At 38.1% G+C, this 22,468-nt stretch overlaps 1 protein-coding gene across 4 annotated transcripts in view; it reads left to right on the forward strand.

Moving 5' to 3' along the window:
* Window positions 1-22,468, forward strand: part of LOC134742184 (echinoderm microtubule-associated protein-like CG42247) — a 46,233-nt gene that overhangs the window by 17,392 nt on the left and 6,373 nt on the right. For 2 of the 4 annotated variants that reach the window (XM_063675167.1, XM_063675166.1), the window contains 8 exons: window positions 11,151-11,342; window positions 13,321-13,437; window positions 13,782-13,912; window positions 14,194-14,324; window positions 15,132-15,270; window positions 15,850-15,999; window positions 16,581-16,752; window positions 17,232-17,327. In XM_063675167.1, the coding sequence (XP_063531237.1) occupies window positions 11,151-11,342; window positions 13,321-13,437; window positions 13,782-13,912; window positions 14,194-14,324; window positions 15,132-15,270; window positions 15,850-15,999; window positions 16,581-16,752; window positions 17,232-17,327 (1,128 nt within the window). Of the gene's footprint in view, window positions 1-6,068; window positions 6,221-6,540; window positions 6,571-11,150; window positions 11,343-13,320; window positions 13,438-13,781; window positions 13,913-14,193; window positions 14,325-15,131; window positions 15,271-15,849; window positions 16,000-16,580; window positions 16,753-17,231; window positions 17,328-22,468 lie in introns of those variants that run through there. The other 2 variants (XM_063675168.1, XM_063675169.1) reach the window with 2 other exon arrangements.

Genomic DNA, 22,468 nt, shown 5'->3' on the forward strand with positions numbered 1-22,468 from the left:
TTTGTAAAGCATGCATTTTTCAAACGTGTACACAATGCATCGAAAGCGGCGGCTGTCGAAATTAGGGATTTAGGTCAAGCAACAAATTGCCGATTGCAACGAACGTTAGTTTTATATGTAACGGCATCCGAGCCTGCCGAGGCCGTACGAGATACTTGTATTTAGGTTTTTACTCACAGTGAAGTGTCTAGTAACTCTAGGATGATCTAAATTTACATATTTTCCATAGTTAGGATGAAAAACCAACACCGCGGCCATCCTACCGCGCCATAAAGCCATCCGACACCACTGCCCTCTCTACACGCTGGCCCATCTTAGTGGGCCAGTATGATGGCCCATCGTGTAGAGGAGCCATACAAATTTAAAAACGGCAATTCGGAGTGGCGGGAGGAGGGCAAAACTAGTTTGATAACCTATTCACATTTTTTGTATTTATAAAAGCTATGCGTACCTACCAAGATTCATATTTTTTGACGAATAAGTTTAAACTAAAATTATTTAAACACACTAATGTTAATTTTGTAAAATTATGTAAAAAATTCGAGACAAAATGATTGCGAAAAGAAAAGTTAAAAGTTTTCAATCTTGCCTACCTACTTAATTTTTTTTACGTAACTTTACTTTCTTTTATTTTTCTTTTTTTTATAAGAAAATGTTTGCTTGTGCGTGAAATAACTTAAGAATTTTGACTTCAAGCAGAAAGTAGAACATCATCTAAATATAGCTACTACGTAAGTATAGCTGATTTAATAATTTGTACCAAGAAACCTAATAGTTAACGTCCAAGCCCTAATTAGTACTGAGAACATTCCACTTAAGTACCTAAATAGTAAATTAGATTAACGTTAGATTTAGCTCACTTATTGGTTTTGAACGTTACGACCCTTTACGTTATTACAACACCTTATCAGAGCCAGACGTCTCAGATCTTTTTGGTTAGCACGCTACGTATTTATTTACGAAATCGTCCATTTCATAAGCACTCAGAAAACTAATCTGCGGGAAAATAAAACGGAACAAACGTTGTAAATTACTAAAACAACTATTTACAGCCAAACTTGGCACACTTTCTGGAAATAATTCCATTTCATTAAGCTTCACGTTTGACGCCCAATCCGGACCGAGCGTTTACGTTAACGAACTGGCCCAAGGTCCTTATTGGGCTTAAACTTAATGCGTAGTCCAAAATTAGGTGTTATCGGGTCGCGTGTTGGTCCTAGCAATCTCCAGCAATAATTGCCCGTGCGTTGGAGACCGATACATATCGCGTACAAAGTGGTACGTTTAGTTGCTTGGTTGCGTGGACCGAGAGTGACCTTGCCCCACCCTTAGCTTTCCACCGCCGTATTAAATTTCGAGTAGTCTGCCACATCCCACCGTCGTAAGCGGAGTTGTGCATCAAGCTCTTCTAAACCTTAGTGCATTGAGATAGAAGCTGTTGTAGCTTATCAGAGATTCTTTAGTTGCGCTCGCGATGGCGCCGGACGCTATTGTTTTGCTAGTGCTGCAAATTAGCCAGCTGTTTGTTGCAACAGTGGGGTCTAGTACCCGGTTTGGTGTCTGAGACCACCGACGTGTCTTACGGTCCCTTGTAAATGTAAACAAACCTGATTTTGAAATACAAGTGTTTTTAAATGTTGTGATTTTTTAATATTGCGATTATGGTAAATGCGTCCGCCCATGTTCGCTAATTTGTGGTTATTTACTTATCGAAAAGCAACGGTCACGGCATATTAGCATACGGTTACTATTAAGTGTAATTTCCGTAACTGAAACATTGTGCTTCAAACATAGTTTAAATTATTTTAAGGCCAATACGAACACGACAATTTACAATTTAGGCCACAATGAACTTACTAGACATACATTTTTCACTTTGAAATGTTCAATTAATTCATTCGTTACCTCATTGGACAAATAAAAAATAAGCTGCTAGATTTTTTGTTTGGCGTGTTGTATGACTTACGATTCATACAAGTATAACATATCATTTACATGAAATGACGTATTAAATATACCTAGGTAAAACTCCACTTTGTCGTGCTTCACATAAGTTTATATTTTTATAGCCCAATATATAAAGCCTACAGTTAAGTGCTACGTGCTACGCCGTCGTAGCAGTCGTTCTTAACCCAGTGTAGAGAGGTCTACAACGTCAAACTAAATATTCGAATATTGTATGTTTTTATAAATTAGTAAGTAAAAAAACCGGACAAGTGCGTGTCGAACTCGCCCACTGCGGGTTCCGTATTTTTTAGTATTTGTTATAGCGGCAACCGAATTACATCGTCTGTGAAAATTTCAACTGTCATAACATAACTATCACGGTTCCTGAGATACAGCCTGGTGACAGACAGAAGGACAGCGGAGTCTTAGTAGGATCCCGTTTTTACCCTTTGGGTACGGAACCCTAAAAACCTGTAACAACATATGTCATTTTAAAAAACATTTATTGTTTTACATAAGCCGAGCATATTATTGAAGATCACAAGATTTATGCTAGTTATTAATTTCGTTTACGTAGTACCCAAGAATAGAATAGAATAAAATAAGATTTTATTCGTAAGCACAAACAAACAAGACGTTACATAATATAAAAGAAAACACAAAATAAGATTAAAGTGCCACGAAATGGCCTCATCTCAGCATAAGAGAAGTTGAATTCCATTTATAAAATGACGAGAAACTTAAAATTTGAATAAGCGTCATACACATTTTAGAAAAAGGTCACAACTCTAGTAGGTACCTACATACATATTTATCACGTTTATCTTATTTGAGTTTCAAGTATATTAGTCATGTTTTTCCCGATTTTATTTTCTTATTTCCTAGCGTGTTAGTAAATTTTAAGTTTTACAATTAAATTTATTTTGACATATTTTTCTTCACATGTTTGTTTTTTGGTTAGTTTGCATGTATTTTTCCTATTCTTGACATACAGACAATAGTGTTTTAAAACTGTAAACTTGCATGCAGTTTTCATTACATTGCGGTATCTGATAAACATTTTGAATGCAGTTTACGTTACTAGTCAGCAATGTAACGTAAATTGCATGCAAGTTCTTGCTAGTCTAAACCTCGCTTAAGGGTGCAACGTAAAAATTAGCTTTTGATTCTCTTAACTTTGCGATGTCTACAGAAAAGACGCGAAAGAATTATACATACAAAAGAATGGGCGTGACTCGCTCACTCTTGGGCTTTTTTTTATATTCACGGTTCTTTGTTATTAATTTACACATAAACCACCCCCACGCTAACTCTTTAACCATCCGTCACATATGTAACAATGAATCATATATATTACATACGTGCCAACATCGCATGGTAACCGCCGACAGCCAAAGAAACGCGTCCCACTTACAATTAATTAGAAATTAAGTACTTTTTTTTCTTATACGAGCTGTTTTTCCAACAGCCGGGTCAAGCACATTTTATTGTATGCTTGACTCGTTCCAGTCTTTCCTGTAGACATTGCAAAGTTAATAAAATCTAAAGGTGCAGAGTACACATTACTCTGCGCCCTTACAGACAGGTTAATTTTTTTTGTACTTGAAACTCAAATAAGAAAAACGTGATATGTATACAGGTACCCGGGTCGTTCTTTGTGTTTTGTCCACAGAAGGTACTTTTTTATAAAATGTGTCTGAGTCTGTCCAGCCATATTTTGCAAACATATAGGTCATAGTGAGAAACTTTTACTAAGGAACCGCCTTTATCATACTCGAATTCGCGAAAAAAATTGTGGCTCTTATTTTATTTATTATTTATTGGAAACAATGTAAGTTTACAGTTTAAAACCAATTCACTTACATGCTAGGAGTACAGATATGAGTAGGAACATGGAAACTAATTAAAACTAACCTCAACATAAATACTTATAAAAACATGCGCATAAAAATTACATCGACATCGAGCCTAGCCAAGATGCCAATCGTTTGCACTACGATAACGAAACGCTTTCTATCTCTCTATCATTCTTATATATTAGTGCGATAGAGAGACAGATGGCGTTTCGTTGTCCTAGCGCAAACGATTGTTATCTCGGTGATCAGCCAAATCGTGTGAAACGGGCAAATTTTTTTCGCGATTTCGCGGTGGGTCCCATAGTAATAGCACAGAATAAGTAATAGTATTATCATACAGAACGGCCACGCACCGCCCCGCCCCGACTCGAATTACCTGCTCCGCGACAGAAATCTGGCGGACTTCTGGCGTGCTCTCAGTACTATTTTTAAGCAACTTACTCACACTATGACGCATGACGCGTGTACGGACGTGCCGCTCACACATGGAAACGCGAGTGATTTTTGATGTATAACGTGTCCGCCTTGTGGTAATAGTTGCTCAATGACCTATATATTCACCTCATTTATAGCTAAGGGTTGGACACACACCCCCTGTATTTACATGTACTTACATACTTTTAAAACTCACATTAGCATTAATTTTATAAGTTATGTATGTGGAACAATATTCAGCATACATTGTTAACAATGTTTTCAAGGTTTCATATGTGGGTCAGGATACGGTATTTAAATATTGATTTGTAAATTCTGTACCAGTGTACCTAGTAGGTATGTAAATGTATGCCAATTTTTGCTCAAATTGTACCTAATATGCTAATGTAAGTACTTGGAATTTATCTGAGGCTTTTCAATATCTTTTAAATTTTTATGATGTATTTATATTGCCGCTATAACAAAAAATACTATAAAAGTACGGAACCCTCGGTGGGCGAGTCCGACTCGCACTTGGCCGTTTTTTTTGCTTTTGCCTCTTTTCACCCGACTGCGACAATATTTTTTTTGAACAGTTGATCTTCCGACTATGGTCTCAAACAATAGTATATCAACCTTAAAACGTCAGTACAAGACTTGTATACTGAACTACCTGGTCAGTGGTCATCCCTTAAGCAAATGCTAATGCATCGGCCAGGGGAAGTACGTCACGCCGGCATATGCTAAGCGGTCCGCATGCCGATGCAGAGATAGTGCCAGTCAGGTACTTGAACTTGGCTGGGTTGTGAACGCGAGTGACTTTTAACGTAGACAAAATGAACTCTCGACACTAGAGTCTTAAAGATAGATATCAAAAAACTATTTTTCATTTATTGGTGATGACCTAATGATTAATCTACTACGTTATTGACGCGGATAGAGAAAGTACGCTTAACACGCTTGTCCTACTATCATTCCTATTGGTAGATAGGTATACCATTTCGATTACGTTTTTCTATAGGTCAAAGTTTTCATGATGATTTTTTGTACGTCAAATTAAAAGTTTGTGGTTTTTCCGTGAATGCGAAAGTCGCCTTTGCTTAAACTTTCTATATAAATACGAATTATTTTCCTTGTAACACTTGCCGAAAATTCCTTGCTTATATTTTCCGAAGTTTGAAGCTGGTTGCGTGTTGTTTTTAACTTTGCATATAAACATCGGAATTTACAACCGTTATTCGCACGACATATTAACATTTTTTTCAATAAAGTGGAATGTGTGATTTATTAATTGCCACTGCCTAAAAACCGGTCATTTTCGCGCTCAATAAATAATAAAGTATAAAAGCAATAAAGATTTCACCTTTTGTCGTCATAAAAGTTGTGATAAACAATATCAAAAAGAAAAAAAATATCGTTCGGTTGGACAAAATTTTTTTGCATCAATTTTTTTTTTTTTTTTATGTGATATTCAGCAAACGAGCAGACGAGCCGCCTGATAGGAAGCAGTCATCGTCGCCCATGGACGTAAGCAACATCACAGAAGCCACTTAAGCATTGCCGACCCTTGAGAACCCTAAACCTATTTGTTATTTTACACTAAAATAACAAATGTATTGAACAAATTGGGTCAATCAGGCTGTCATTTTTTTATTTGGGATATAAAAACAAGGCATACATTCTTCAATTCTTCCAAGCTTCCAAGCAAAGATTGTTAGACACAGGCGCCTATTAATTCAATTACTTACCTACGTAAACGTGTTTAACTTTAAAACAATAAATTAAAGTACCTAGAGTACCTATAAGCGAACATGGCCGTACCTTAAACCATAAAATCTTACAGGTTATAACGTAAAAGAATTAAACGTATAAGACTTCAAAGTGTAGGCATCAAAGTGTGGGGCCCAAGCAGATTCCGTTGGCTGGCAGCTGACTCGATGCTGGATAGCGACGAGGACGCGTTCGTCGTTGTGTCCCTACCTGTCTCCGTGCTTGAGCCTCCTGTAAGTCTCTCTCCCTCTCTCTGTCTTTCCATGTATCTCTCTCACCAATAAGACGTTAACTCTAGAAAGGCATCAAAATGTGGGGCACAAGCAGATTTCGTTGGCTAGCAGCTGACTTAATGCTGGATAACAAGGACGCGTTATATCTCTACCTGTATCCGTGCCTGAGCCTCCTGTAAGTCTCTCTCCCTCTCTCTGTCTTTTCATGTATCTCTCTCACCAATAAGACGTTAACTCTAGAAAGGCATCAAAATGTGGGGCAAAAGCAGATTTAGTTGGCTAGCAGCTGACTTAATGCTGGATAACAAGGACGCGTTATATCTCTACCTGTATCCGTGCCTGAGCCTCCTGTAAGTCTCTCTCCCTCTCTCTGTCTTTCCATGTATCCTCTCACCAATAAGACGTTAACTCTACGAAGGCATCAAAATGTGCTAGCAGCTGACTTAAATTGATGCTGGATAGCAAGGACGCGTTATATCTCTACCTGTATCCGTGCCTCAGTCTCCTGTAAGTCTTTGTGGTCATCCTGTTGGCAAATAAGTTTATTTATCTGATTGGCTTACTGAATAGACAGATTTTGATGACCTTACTAGAGTTAGACCAAGAAAAGTCTACAGTGATTTTGATAGCATACACAGTGCAAGTGTTATTTAAAACGTCAAACTTCGATGAAATTATGACGTATTTATAAATAACACCTGCACTGCGTGTTCTATCAAAATCGCTGCAGACTTTTCTTGGTCTAACTCTACTACGATGATTCAGAATGAACCATGTGCACTTAATTCTAATATCACACAAATTAGTAGACATTTAGAAACATATTGTACTGGACGGGTGGGGATAGACCACTGCATACACATTTTGTATGTGAGGGTGCTAAGCTTATAATTTTGCTGACGGGTGGTATAAATTAGCCAATTTCTAACCATTTGGTTTGGTATTCTAGTAGTGTGCTTTGAAGAAAATAATCAAGAACTTTAAATACCTATTTCCATATCACTACAAAAATCAAGAACTTTCTACCTCAATAGTTTCCTGGTAACAATTATCATCACGCTGTGACCATGACTATATCCTAAGGCCGAAGATACACTTGTAAGTTTTACTTACGTAAGTAGGGACACAGCTATACTACATAATGAGATATATGAATATCTTTCTCTTTCTAACAAATAGCTTTGTCCCTACTTACGTAAGTAAAACTTACAAGTGTATCTCGGGCCTTACCCTAACTTCAAGTCAACCGTCTTTGTCCCCTTTACTTTTGCAAGTTAATAAGTTCAGTATTTACAGGACGTGGCCTTATCTAGACTCCTAATCCTTCCGGACAGTTACTTACCACATACTACCGTTCATTTCTCAAGGCTGAACAGTGAACAGTCAGGCCCAAATATACATATTACAAACTATATGTCAAAGGAATAAAATTCACATTCGTTTGCATATTTATTACTCGTGATTTTACTATATAGTTCCTGGTTAATTAACGTGAATAAAAGAACATCAAATGTTGTATGTGTAATTTATAGGGGAAATTATGTAATCAAATGTTTTTCTTATTTATAAATATTCAAGAGTTTTGCGTGTGGACTGGTGGTGCGTCGGGTAGATACGGTAATGAGTGTGAAAGTAGGTAAGGGTTCTTAATGGTCTACAGAGAAATTAACGAAACGAATGCCGAAGGTTTTTTATTTAATTTTCACCAGTCCAGTGGGTTGTTTTCGTAAAATACCACGTCGTTATAGAATTCCGCTGGACATGCAGGACGCCGGACGTAGGTACTTAAATTCACGACGAAAATTTACCTTCAGTTAAAGTCGTGAGTAATATCTTAAACTTCTTAATGGACTGAGTAGTGGACCGTTCATTTGGACACCGTGTTCTTTATTTTTTTTTGTGATTATCATCAAAGGTATACTATATACATATATAAATATACAATATACTTAATATTTGGACGTGAATTAAGCGTGATATAGTTGCCTCACAAGCGCAACGACGAATCGGCTAAACGAAATTCTACTTAAATTTTTGGCGGAAGTAAATTTTTTTTCTTTCTGCTGCTGTTAGTTTATGGTTACTGCGAGTTAGGACAATATTCAGGTACCTAAAGACGGCGGGCGGGATTTTGTGTTCTTTAACAGTGAGTACTCTACCAGAACATAACTAAGCCAAGCCGTTGAGGATTTCCTAATTTAAAGCTGCCGTAGCTCCTTAATTTTACAGTTTTGGTTCTATTAAATGTTATTTTAAACTAAACCTTGTGTAAATTACAGGGCATACAAAAATCCAGCTTAAACATTTTACCACGCAACAAAATCACCTCGCTAACTAATAAAATCCGCCCGATACCCCAATTACCCGCTAAACGACAAAATGTCCACCATTTTCGCCGTATTAATTCCGAGCGCCGCAGTCCACTTGCTATGCAGCAATTTTCATGAGCCGACCTCGCTTAACACACGATGACTGGCCGAATACTGTTGACCAACTAAGCTAGAGCTCATATATTAAGAAGAAAGACATATTTTTTGTATACTTACCTCAAAAATTGGTTCGTGTGTCAGGGCGCCAAGATAACACTCTCTGTATAAGATGCACTAATGAAAATACTCAAATACAAGTCATACACAGAGATAAAGATAAACGACTCCTGCTTAGATCTGTCTTTTTGTTCAAATTTTAATACTATTTGACATACGTATCCTGTAAGCTAACTTGGTCCATAGCCGCCAAAATCTTTGTTCAGTGAACAAATAATTGTCCCTACGAAAATTGCTCAAATTTGACAAAGTTATAAAACTAAGCAAACTGATTTAACAAAAAATTACCTATACAATAGGTAATTAAACATTGGGTCGTAGGTACTTTCAAAATAATTTTGATAAAGAGTTGGTTTGAGTTGATTAACTTTTAAAACAGTTTTCGCGCTGCACCCTAGCAAACCAAACGCGCGACCGTATACACCCTTCTCCAAACTTTATCAGTATTCGGTATTCGCGAAGGTCAATCTGGCAGGTGTTGCACGCACCGCGATGTCCTTGACTGACGGTCAGTACACCTGCCAAGGACTTTTCGGTGGTCGAAACGCGCGTGTTTACAGTACTGTGTCGGGTGGCGTGGCGCGCGCTCGCGGCAAAATATCACGAATCAGGATACGGTATTACGCGAAAAGTGCTGAGGATTTGAGAATCAGTGTTATGGTTAGTGAGCAAGTATGTCAATGGGAATTAGAAAGATTAAAAAAAAATGTTTATTACGTAGCACATATTTGAGTTTATATGATTTCTGCATTTGATTGAATTGCCTCAAAGAACGAGACCATTGTAACTATACCAGGTACCTTCTTTAACGAAAAAAATTGGCCACTTGTACCATTCACAAACCCGGGGTTAACCGGTTAAACCTGGAAATACAATGGTTACCAGTACAATTTGACACTGGGTTAACGGTTTAACCGGTTAACCCTTGGTTAGTGGGATGGTGCAAGTGGCGCTTAGTAATTTGATAAAAATGTTCAAAATTATTACATGGGATAAAATTATCACTATAGAGTATAACAAATGGTTACAAAATAGTCCCCTTTTGAAGTCAATTACAATTAAGTTTATAGAGAGTGACTTACGTAGCTTAGTATGATTTTATCTAATATGAAGCTCTTTATGAAGCGTTGTTTAATTACTAATTAATATTATTATTTAAAATGTCAACAAATAAATGTTACCAAATTCTTATCTACTATCGTAAACAATAAAATGGCTACCGGCCGGCCCCCAATAATGTAAAGTAGGTTAATGCATTGCTATTCGCATATAATACGTAAAAAAACAACGGGTCGGAACTGACCAGCATTCCCTCGTAAAGCCAAAGAATTCTCGAATAAATTCTCCTCCGTTAAACTATAGCTACACACGACAACTACATAGTTATTGAGGCCTATCGAGGTAATTAAAACCACTACATAAATTGAGACGACTTTGGTGCAAGATCATTTACAAAGTTCGACTGCGCTGCCACAAAGGAATATGAAATAGTACATTATGATACAAGTGCGATAAATAGGAAATAAAAAATGTACAGTACATACGGTGCTACTTTACCGCACTAGTGCGATAATTAGCACATTACGTAACTACATATGTCGAAAATTTAATGGGCCATATGTACTGTAAAACGTTGTACGATACATGTGCGAATAGGTAATTCGTAACTCGTGTCGATTTAAAACACTTCTTTCGGTCGTGTTTTAATTTATCGCCACTCGTTGCGAATTTCCTATTTTTCGCACTTGTATCGTAATATACTATTTTTTATTAAGACTGTTATTTATTTAATTTGCTCTGGATATTATTTATAAAAAGTACATTATTATATTACAACAGATATATTTAAATACAAATAAAAAATTCTCAACATACTATAAACAAACACACCATTTCACCTGACCCTTAGCCTCACAGCAAATTGCAATCTCAATCTATTGTACGAGTATGCACATGAATTCGGCGATGTTTGCCTCAGCGCATTTATCAGACGCCAACCGGGTCAGGGTCCTCACACCCTCGGAAACAATTGAACGGCGTTAGCCGGGGCTCGGCTAAATTGCGGGTGCTGAAGAAAATTGTGAATTACGAGTACTTAATGGCATTTTGTTTTAGAAAGCGGCGGTTAAAAGGTTTCTCGTTGTTTTTGGTCGTTAAAGCATGAAGGAATGTAGTCTAGCTAATTTCAGGGTAGAAAAATTTGAGTGGTGAAGTTAGGTAGCGGACTTTGCAACTCAGTTAATTTAGCAAATAGGAGCATGCATAGGAATCATTTTAGATGTCCCTTAAAATTCCAAAATTTTTATTTTTTTACGGAAATGTAACCAAGTTAATGCTTATTCAATACCAATAAAACATACACTAATCAAACCTTCACCAAACAGGCAGCAAGTTACGGCAAAAAGAACGGCATGTGGTACGGTGGCACGACCGCTGCAGCGGCCCCAAGCGGCTGGTCGCGCGCCGGCACCCGCAAGCAGTCCGTCGCCGAGTCCGACGCGCCCCCTCCGGGCGGCGGCAAGCCGACCTCTGGCCGCGTTATACGGATCATTAACAACATGGACCACTCTATACAGGTAAGTTGTGTAGAATATGTCCCATACCGAACGGCTGGTCACGCGCTGGCACCCGCAAGCAGTCCGTCGCCGAGTCCGACGCGCCCCCGCCGGGCGGCGGCAAGCCGACCTCCGGCCGTGTTATACGAATCATTAACAACATGGACCACTCTATACAGGTGAGTTGTGTAGAATAAATAGGTCCCATACCGAACAGCTGGTCCCGCGCCGGCACCCGCAAGCAGTCCGTCGCCGAGTCCGACGCGCCCCCGCCGGGCGGCGGCAAGCCGACCTCCGGCCGTGTTATACGTATCATCAACAACAATGATCACTCATCCGTCATACCTAACGCGTGGTCACGCGACGGCTAGATTTCTGCAAAGTAGGTAGGTTTTTCTAAGAACGTTTTCAGTAGGTACACATCATGGCCTCATTCGCTGAAAGATTTTTAATCCACACCTTTAATTAAAAGCAAATAAACTGAACCTAGTAATAATGAAACAGTCACGCTGATTGCTTCAAACAGTCAGTTTTTATCCGCCATCAAGGGTAAAGGTGCCTATAATTACCGTAAATACAATTTATTTTGCGGATTGCTTTAATAAGTAGCTTTGCGAAGACCTTGGAAATAAACTCGTGGATTCAATCGCGTAAGTGCTCGAGGTTAAAACGAAATTTATGATTCATATATTTCATATTCACTAAGGGGCTTTATTCTACTACGTAAAGTCTTGTAAGGCCCGTCATACAACAAGATTAGTTAGTGAAATTTGAAGCTTATTGTTTAGATGATAAGGTAGAATTAAACCTTAAGCTTAACCACTCACATGCTTCTGGTAGCTGTCACAATTATTTTATTATAATAACTAGCGACCCACCCCGGCTTCGCACGTGTTACCCTTAACAAATTATACACCTAAACCTTCCTTAAGAATCACTTTATTGCTAGGTGAAAACCGCATGAAAATCCGTTCAGTAGTTTTGGAGTTTATCGCGAACATACAGACATACAGACAGACGCGGCGGGGGACTTTGTTTTATAAGATGTATAAGATAAAGTTCACTAAAAAATATTAATCACGTGAGTGGCTAAAGTGGCTTTATGCTAAGAAAATACTATCGAAAACGCTGACTTTGTAATACCCATGTTTAAGTCAAACTGTATAAGTAACGTCAATGTAAGCTGCGTTTGAATGCATGCAATACATTATGTTAATATCATAATAATTATTACTTTCAATAGCTTGGCTTACAAGGCACGTGTAATCAAAGTACCCGTGATAAAGTATAACTACGCTGTAAATGGCCCTAATCTACCTAAAGGGCTATTAAATACTACTAGGTACTGTATACAGTTGCACCTTGCAATAGGTAGTATAATAGCTGTTAGACCATATCAAATGCATCCGCGAATCATCTGTGAATTGTTTAATCCTTTGACCGTCAAGGACGGCAACTGAAGCACGCCCTTTAGTAGTTTGGTAATTTAAAATTGGTAACCAGCTTCGAAATGGGAAAGAAATACCAATTCGTAACTAGCTTCAATTTGGGACTTTTCCTTTACCGATTTGTAACCACGTTTGGTAACCGGCTTCGAAACGGGAAAAATAAATCCCGGGTTGTAACTGATTACAAAATGAGACTTTTGAATTACCGATTCGTAGCCACGGTTGTTGGAGTTAGCTGGAGTTCGTCGGACTGTTTCTTTTCAAAAAACATTTCCTTCACAACTTAACGCTATGCTTGCGCTACGAACCCAAAAAAAAAAGAAAATGAAAAAAAAAAATGAAAATGAAAATATTTTATTTCATTAATAAAATGTTACAATACAAGGTAGTAGGTTGGGACTTCCTTTTAAGTATATTATACCTGTATCAGGAAGCCCCGCTCCTCCGTAGCAACAAGTAGTTTTTAGTTTAACAAAAGCAGAAAATACAGATTAGGACTTCAGAACACTTTTCCAAAGTTTTGGTTTGTGAAATGCCATATTTTATTACAGTGTCGTGTCTTGTTAAACCTGCGAACCACACAGCCTTTCGAAGAGGTCCTGGAAGATTTGGGACAAGTACTGAAAATGAGTGGAGCTAAACGAATGTACACAATCACTGGACAAGAGGTATTACTAGTTGTTAAGTAAGTGACCAAAAACTAAATCAAATTCAACATGCCAACCGTGAATAGCAAACGCTAATCGAAACTCAAATAATGTAGAGAAATAGTCTAGCATCTGTCATACCGGTAGGAAAATTTTTACTTGGCACCCGACGTGTTTTTGTTTTCTTATTTTCTATATTTTCTTGATTCTCTATCACCCATCTCTTTTAATACCCATTTCAATTGCTTCAGTTCTGATTCCATATATAGGTAAGGTACTTGAAAGTATGGATCTGTATTGGAAACATCTCACCATGTTTGTGTGTTTTACTTGCTGGTTTATATCAAAGGTCTACTTTTTTGTAGGTAAGAAGTTTCTCCCAGCTTCGCAACGAGTTTGCCGACGTGGAAACCTTCTACCTGGGCACAGTGATGGTCGCACCAGCTCTGAGTCCCGGAGTCAGCGCGCCACTGCCAGTCGAGTCTCCTATGAGAAGGTGAAATAATATCTAAAATCCCTCTTCTAATTCTAACTTTTGGCTCTTTCTAACAAATGCAAAAATATTAGTGACGGATAAAGACTGAATTATACGTGACCCCTACATTTGACGGGAGAGGTATATGCCCTTCGAAACAGGTCGCGCGTAGTAACTTACAATGTGTCGTAAAATTTAATACAGTTTCAGGATAAAAGAAATTTGTTCAGTGAGCTTTTGACAAGTACATACACGTGAGACGTGTTATTTTATTCTTTATTTTACTTTAAAACCATTTGTAGATCTCGATCCAGAGGCAACGTGGCCGCAGCCCCAGCCTCCGAGGAAGTATCAGTGCGCGGGCGACGCGCGCGCAGCAAAAGCCGACCGAGGGTGCTGTACGCACCTGAAGGAGATATCGTTCGTAATTCAGGTAAGTACGTGCTATAAGTATGAGCATGACGCATTCACGAAATATAATTTTTAATTAAGACCCCTGTGGCTTTTTAATGATGGAGTTTGTATTTTATTTCTAGCTTGCCTACATCATTTCTTAATTTGTCTCATCTATTTTTTAGGGTTCCGTACCCAAAGTGTAAAAACGGGACCCTATTACTAAGACTCCGCTGTCCGTATGTCCGTCTGTCCGTCTGTCTGTTTGTCACCAGGCCATCTGTCATGTCTGTATCTCATGAACCGTGATGTTGCCGAATGCCGCTATAACAACAAATACTAAAAAGTACGGAACCCTTGGTGCGCGAGTCCGACTCGCACTTGGCCGGTTTTGTTGAGTTATCGTGCCTGAGGAGTATTATCAATTATGGATGTCTTATAATCCGAGGTCGACGGTCAAGGGCAATGTCGATAAAAAAAAAACTCAAGTATCCTACCTTGTGCAGAAGCTTGGATCCAACTAAATAGGGAATATTACGCAAAACTCTGCGTAGGGGACGTCACTAACACAATCACAAACCCCGAAACACGAATATCTAAAGTTTGGTTTCTGCCTCTCTCTTGCATATTCGATCGATAGAGGCAGATAACGAAATTTCGATTTTCGCGTTTCGCAGTAGGCTACCGCTTGATGCATCAATGTCATAGTGAAAGCTTGTCAAAAAACTGTTTAATATTATGTATGTTACTCTAGTTTTAGCATGTGTGCATGCTGCACTCTGGCGGCAGAACAACTCAGTAACCCCTACTACGCTATGATTTATAAAAGTCAAATAATGTTGTCCAGATTATACCCTACTGGAAGTGCTCAAAGAGGAACCGATCCGCGTGACCATCCGCGGTCTCAGACGCACCTTCTACCCCCCCATCCACCACGCTCCCGTAGACAACGCGCCGCCAGAGAAGAAGCTCGCACTGGAATGGGTGTAAGTCCTTCTATATTTGAGGCATTTTCTATGAAAAGGGACCTTATTGTCGATGGCGCTTACGCCGCACAGCGTCGCGCGACATTGTATTTATATCGGAGCATCGTTTATAATGGCGTAAGCGCTATCGACAATAAGGTCCCTTTTTATAGAAAATACCACATTTATTAGAATTTGCGATCGCGAACAAGTCTTGTTGAAGTTATGTATTTATTTAAACTTTACACGAATACTCTGTCTGTAAAACACTACTTCAGGTATCACGTTTTGCCTTGACGAGTTATTATTATATTTATGCAAATTTCGTGAAACATTTTCTTAGCTTAACTTGTTACCTACTTAATGCATTTTGCTCTATGAGTTAAAATATTCTCCATGTATTTGCCCTAGAAAAGAAAAACAAAAGAGATGCAAATCCGTATTTACACGAATAAGACGAAGTAAATTATACAAGCATAATAGCCAACACATAACCTTGATGTTAATGTCAATGCTACTGTGTTATTTTTTCGTCACTTTTGGTCACGCGTTCTAAGATATTATCGCGATTAGATAAATACGCTATCAATCATTCACCAGCTACGGTTACCGAGGCTCCGACTGCCGACGAAACCTCTGGGTGCTGCCTACTGGAGAGCTCTTGTACTACGTCGCAGCCGTCGCCATCATGTACGACCGCGACGAGGAATCGCAGCGGCATTATACGGGACATACCGAAGACATACAGTGGTGAGTTTACCTATACTCGTATTTGATACCAGATCGTTTAGTCCATTTGATAGCTAACTCGAGTATACAGATACAGATGTGACACTGCGCGTACGAAAGACTACTGGCTATTTTAAGGCCTGTGCACACCGGTTGTATGTGCGTAGTCGTGCACGTGAACGTGCTCGTTGTAATATACAGATTCTTATGAGAGACGGCACACCGCTTGCGTGACGTGTGCGTGCACGGCTCCAACATTTTAGCGCACACGCACGTACACATTCACCGCTGAGCTACAGTCGTAGCGCTACGTCATCGCCTATAACATGGGATTCCCGGTATGTACCGAAAATTCTTTGTAGAGGCAAAACGATAACGCATTGTGATTAGCGCTGAATTATTACATCCATACACTTGCACGAGGGTGAAGTGCAAAATGACACATGCTAACTGATGTGATGAGATCTACAAATAATCATAATCATAATCATTTTATTCATAAAACCAATTTACTCACTATTATCTATTCCTCTTTTGCTACTAATTTCCCGACGTTTCTTATGCTCTCGACGACTCTATTAACCTGTAACCTCTTTACCCAGCATGGAACTGCACCCCTCCCGCGAGCTAGTAGCGAGCGGCCAGCGCGCCGGTCGCGGACGCCGCGCACAGGCCCACGTCCGTATCTGGAGCACGGACACTTTACAGACTCTCCATGTTTTTGGAATGGCAGAGTTTGAAGCTGGCGTCTCTGCTGTTGCTTTTTCACAACTGGTAACGTCTCTTTCTTACAATGGCATACAGTTTTTCAAGTTTTTCTTTTGTACGTTGCCGTAAAGTTAGGTTACTTCATACCTTTAGTATTCGGATCTGGAGTAGACACACTACACAGACGTTTCACGTCTTTGGTATGGCGGAATTTGAAGCTGATGTGTCTCCTTTGGCTTTCTCGGGGCAGGCAACGTTTACATAGAATAGAATAGAAATAATTTATTCGTTGGCACACACAAATAGAAAATTATACAAAACAGAGAAACATAAAAAAGAAAAAGTGCCACTAAATGGTCTCACCTCAGCATGTCGTCGTCGTTTCTTTGACTGATTCGTGTTTTTATGTTACTTCTTATTGACACACCTAACATTAATTAAAAATATAGACACACATTATACAACCACGTAAATTTGGACCATAGTTGTCAACCGTGTGCCTGTTACCTAAATTGACTATTAGCACCTATTTCGACTTTAAACAGAACGGAGGCAGCTACGTACTGGCTGTGGATGCCGGCCGTGAGAGTATTCTCTCCGTGTGGCAGTGGCAATGGGGACACCTGCTGGGAAAAGTTGCGGTGAGTGACCTAGTCATTATTATTTAAAGTACAATCTGCAACCGAATTGTTCGCGGTGGGCAAGGTGATTATAATTATATTAATAGTTTCTTAATATCTTACAGTAAAGTTGTTCAATTTATTTCGGATATCTCGCCCGTTAAGACCACTTCTACTGCAAACAGTAAACAATCATTGTAGCTCTTATTTTACTTTTTTGTAAAAAAATCACCTCTGCTACCGTAAAATACGGTTGAAGGTGTCAACAATTAGTATATCTAAACTAAACTAGCCAACATATACCATATACTAAATGTTTCCTTTGTTCCTAACGGTGTTTATACATCAAAATATGCAAAACAGATTCTTAGCACCAGACGCCGCGATATTTTCAAGCACACAAAACCAGCTCACCCGTAAACAAATGAATACAGCATGTAAACCAAGCATTTAAGCACCAACGAATACGTTACTTTAGTCACGCGAACTTATAACATTCTTTACTGACCAGCTGTGGACCTTAAGTCATTGCAATAAGGTTTCAAAATTGTCACTATCATTGTACACAACGGTACAGGGTGTCCTGCGGCATATTTCCGATTTTATATTCAAATAATTTTCGAATGTGAAATCCGAGAGAGACGCGGGGGAATGTTTTAGTTTCGTGACTGTTGCGGATTGATTAGTAAACTAATAATGGATCGCTGACCAGCAGAGCATCGTGCATATGTTATAGTTCGTTCTTTAGCATTAGAAAGAAGGTAAGCGATCTTGACGTGTCGTTTTATTACAAATCACTTTTGAAAAGTAAGTCACAGCAAATATGTTACAGTTATAAATCATATACGATCTTTTACATTCTTTTGCTTTCATAAGTAATATATACTAATTTTTTTAAAGCGTTTTTCAGTATTTTTCAATAAAAAGACACGTCAAGATTGTTTACCTTTTTTCTAATGCTAAAAAACGAACTATATATTGAGGCCCATCATATCAAAATATATTTACGCGCCAAAAGTATCATTCTCTGCTTGATTAACAAAAAGAGATATGTATATGTAGAACAATTAAACTGCTGCAAATACGCAACGCAAACTGGCGAGATATATCTCTGTTTGGAAAAAATATTCGAGGGTGGCAGATACTTTGCATTTGCATTGCATTGTTTCATACACTTTTGCATTAATTTCGGAATATGCGGAAAAGGTTGAAGGAGTTCGCACACAGCGAACGTCGACATTTAGAAATTGTATTTTTTTTTATCCGTATTTATAAAAATACTAGCTTTTGCCCGCGACTTCGTCTGCGTAGAGTTAAATTAAAACCAAGAAAAGTCTGCAGAGATTTTGACAGCACACGCAGTGCGGGTGTTATTTTAAACGCTAAACTTCTATGAAATTATGACGTATAAATAACACTGGCACTGCGTGTGCTGTCAAAATCTCTGCAGACTTTTCTTGGTCTAACTATAGTAATTTGGATAGCTTATTTTTTATCCAATCTGCTTTTTATCGATTCCCCATACAAACTTCCCCCCTTAAAGGATGACTTCTGGGATAAAAACTACTCCATGTCCTTCCCCACACCTGTATTCATTACCTGTAATGCACAATTGATGAATAAATGATTCTGAATGATTCCCCGGGACTCAAACTATCTCTATAAATCAGTTCAGCGGTTCAAGCGTGACAAGGTAACAGACAGACAGACACACTTTCGCATTTATAATATTAGTATGGATATAATTTTGTAGATTACCTGTTTTAACCAAATTTTGAAACCGTACACCCTGTACAACTGTAGACGTCATTGTGGACGACAGAACTAGACGTAATATAATACAGAATTTAATTTGTCTAGATTGTGAGTTCTGAATGTTGTCAACGTCTCTAGGTCGAGGGACACATTAAGATGGGCGGATAGGGGGTTTCGTGACTTGTTTCTAGTGAAGTAAAGACGTATTTTAATAAAGTTGACTGTGTCGATGAGTCACTTTAAAAATACGAGTGACGAGTTATTTGGGATCAGATTGTGGTATCCTTTTTTGTGGGTTTGGCGTTTAAACAATGGTTTCCAGATAAGAAACCATAATTATTTTTAAACTTTTATGAATTGGATTGTTTTCGTGATTAGCTATAAATACTTTTATTATATAAATTCATAAACGAACTGCCTTTTATATAGAGTTGCAGGGATAATTCATATTATATAAGTATGTAGTTTAATGTTTAATTGGAATTGGTCTGTGACGGGCCTTACAAATAGAAACAGGAAATGCGTATTTTTAACCAATTATGTTATATAATATTCTAAAAAAAATTTAAAGAGGCGTCTGTGATACCTGACAAATTATAAAACTTATTACAAAACTATATGATAATTATGTACTTGCAAAACACATATTCTGTCGAGCTCAACGAAAAAGATATAAAATAATACTGGTCACATTTCGTACTATTCGAACATTAACTGGGTGCCTCTGCCTATTTGCCAAGGTGACAATCGCTTGCGCTAAACGAAACGCTTTGTGTCTCTATCACTCTTCCCTATTAATGCGACAGTGACAGTTGCTACGGAGCGTAAACGATTGGCATGTTGGCTACGGCACCTGTTATATTACAAATAAAAATATATGTAGGTATATTCCTATCTCTACGAAACAACTCACAAAAGCATGAATATACGACATTGGATGAGTTCAACACACCCACACCGAGACCACGCCCTCCTCGCCTCTACGTCGCTACGCCGTAGCAACTCGTAGCCAGCTACGCGCCGCTACGAAAACAATTTAATGTATAGCCAATTAAAATGCGTCCTTACGCGGTACTCGATAGGGATCAATTTGAATTGTTCTTTGTTAGCATTCTTTTTTGGTGTCGTGTGGTTTATAATTACTATGATGCCGTAATAATTACGCATCATTTATTATATCCGTCATGAAGTTTTTCAACACTGTTAAGTGTAAAATTTTAGCGATTATAATATAAATATAGCGGTATTCAGATGTTTAAAACTTAAGTTGATTTTATATTGATATGATATGACCTTGACCAGACTCATATAGAAAATATTGCAAGTAGCAATAGGGGCGTTTGGTTGTGTGATATCAAAAACTAATCGTTCCGATTTAAAACCTAATAAAAAGCCTTAAAATTCCACGTCATGTTCATAATAATTATAAGATATAGCACTCATTTATTTTCATCCAAAACACAAAGACCTAAAGCTGTTTCTAGCAACCGAATTAACTAGACATAGGTCTAAATAAAAGCATTATTCAATAGCTGACAAACTCCCCAACTTTCGCGCTATAAAACGTTAACGAACCTAGTGAAATGTACTTACTTAAATATTTCTATTAAACCTACCTATACTTATTTTTAGGGTTCCGTACCCAAAGGGTAAAAACGGGACCCTATTACTAAGACTCTGTTGTCTGTCTGTCCGTCTGTCACCAGGCTGTGTCTCATGAACCGTGATAGCTATAGACAGTTGTATTTATGTTGCCGCTATAACAAATACTAAAAACAGAATAAAATAAATATTTAAGTGGGACCCCCCCCCCTTTATCTCCGAAACTACTGGGTCAAAAATTTTGAAAAAAATACACAAAAAAGATCTTTACCTATAGATCACCGGAAAACCTATTAGAAATGTGCAGTCAAGCGTGAGTACACAACAATAGTTATTTGTTATATAAGGGTGCAAAGTTGTATTTTACCCGCGAGTGTGGAATTGAAACACGAGCAAGGGAAAGGATTCTATAGTTGAACCACGAGCGAAGCGAGTGGTTCTAAAATAGAATCCTGAGCGTAGCAAGTGTTTCAACACACGAGAAGTAAAATACATTTGCACCCGTGTGTAACACAAAACTTTTCACCTCACTATAGCGAGGAAAGTGCAACATCCACAGGCGTTAGATCATCTTCATCACTGAAATCACTCATTTTTTTACGATATTATAACAAAAAACTCTGGAAATTCTGTATTTTTACGCGAGAAGTTTTTAAGTAAAAATTTTGTTGACAATGTTGACATTTCTGACGTATGAAATGTCAATGATGCGTTTTGAAATTGCATCGACTCAACTTGTGCGTTCAGAATTATATTTAACATCATTATTATAAAACAAACGTTTCTTATGGAACTTTAAGGTTTATGACATAAAATCATTAAATAAAGCTAAATTTGGTATTTTGATTAGATTCTCAAACCATTTGTTGATCATCGTATCGGGTATATAATATAATCATCATTAAATAAACAATTTGTTTAATGATAATTAATATCAAACGAATCATTATTATAAGCGTTTTACGTTTTGTTATCTGTCAAGCTACTTAAACATGCTCCATCCAAGGTCAAATTACTTTCCCCACTAGTGGATAAAATGTGTTTTTCCCCGCTTGTTTTAAAGGATAAAAGACAACTTTCCGAGCTAGTGAGGGGAAAACGTGATTTTTTTTCTGTTTTTTGCGTAATGGTACATAACCCTTCGTGCGCGAGTCCGACTCGCTTTTGCCGGTTTTTTAAATTATGCTACAATTATCTTCAAAGCAAAAATGGCAGTGGCTACGAGTATCAGTACATAAATCTTTGTATTTGTCAACGTTATCGGTGGCGTGCCGTGCGCCGTGCCGCCTTCTGTCTGCGACCGTACTCAATGATTTGTGACGCGGTACCGTTGGAAAATATGAACGCGACTGTACAACTTGAGAAGAATTAGCTCCATGCATGATTTATTTTTTATTTTTGTATTAATTTATATCGTTTGAACACCGGAAGAAATAAAAGTACTTTTGTAAACCTTCACATTATGAAATAAAACTATGAAAACGGATTATATCGCGTATATTGAATTTATAATTCATCCCGACGTTTGAGTAACTATCGCGGTAACCGAAGACAATATTATGTACACCTTCACATTATGTTATTCAAAAAATATTGAAATGTTGAAAAATTTTGAGCTGCTGAAACGCTCATAATTTTTGGCGCGAATTCGACAGAGCGTGATGACGTCACACGTTGGACGGTCCAACTGACGTTTGCTACTAATGACACTTATGTGAACTAATCTGTCGAACGCGTGACGTCACGTGACGTTTCGCTCACTAGCTTTTCGCGGGCAAATTATTGTACTTTTTATTTATTATTTT

This window comes from Cydia strobilella, chromosome 6 (genome assembly GCF_947568885.1).
Source record: "Cydia strobilella chromosome 6, ilCydStro3.1, whole genome shotgun sequence".
NCBI lineage: Eukaryota > Metazoa > Arthropoda > Insecta > Lepidoptera > Tortricidae > Cydia > Cydia strobilella.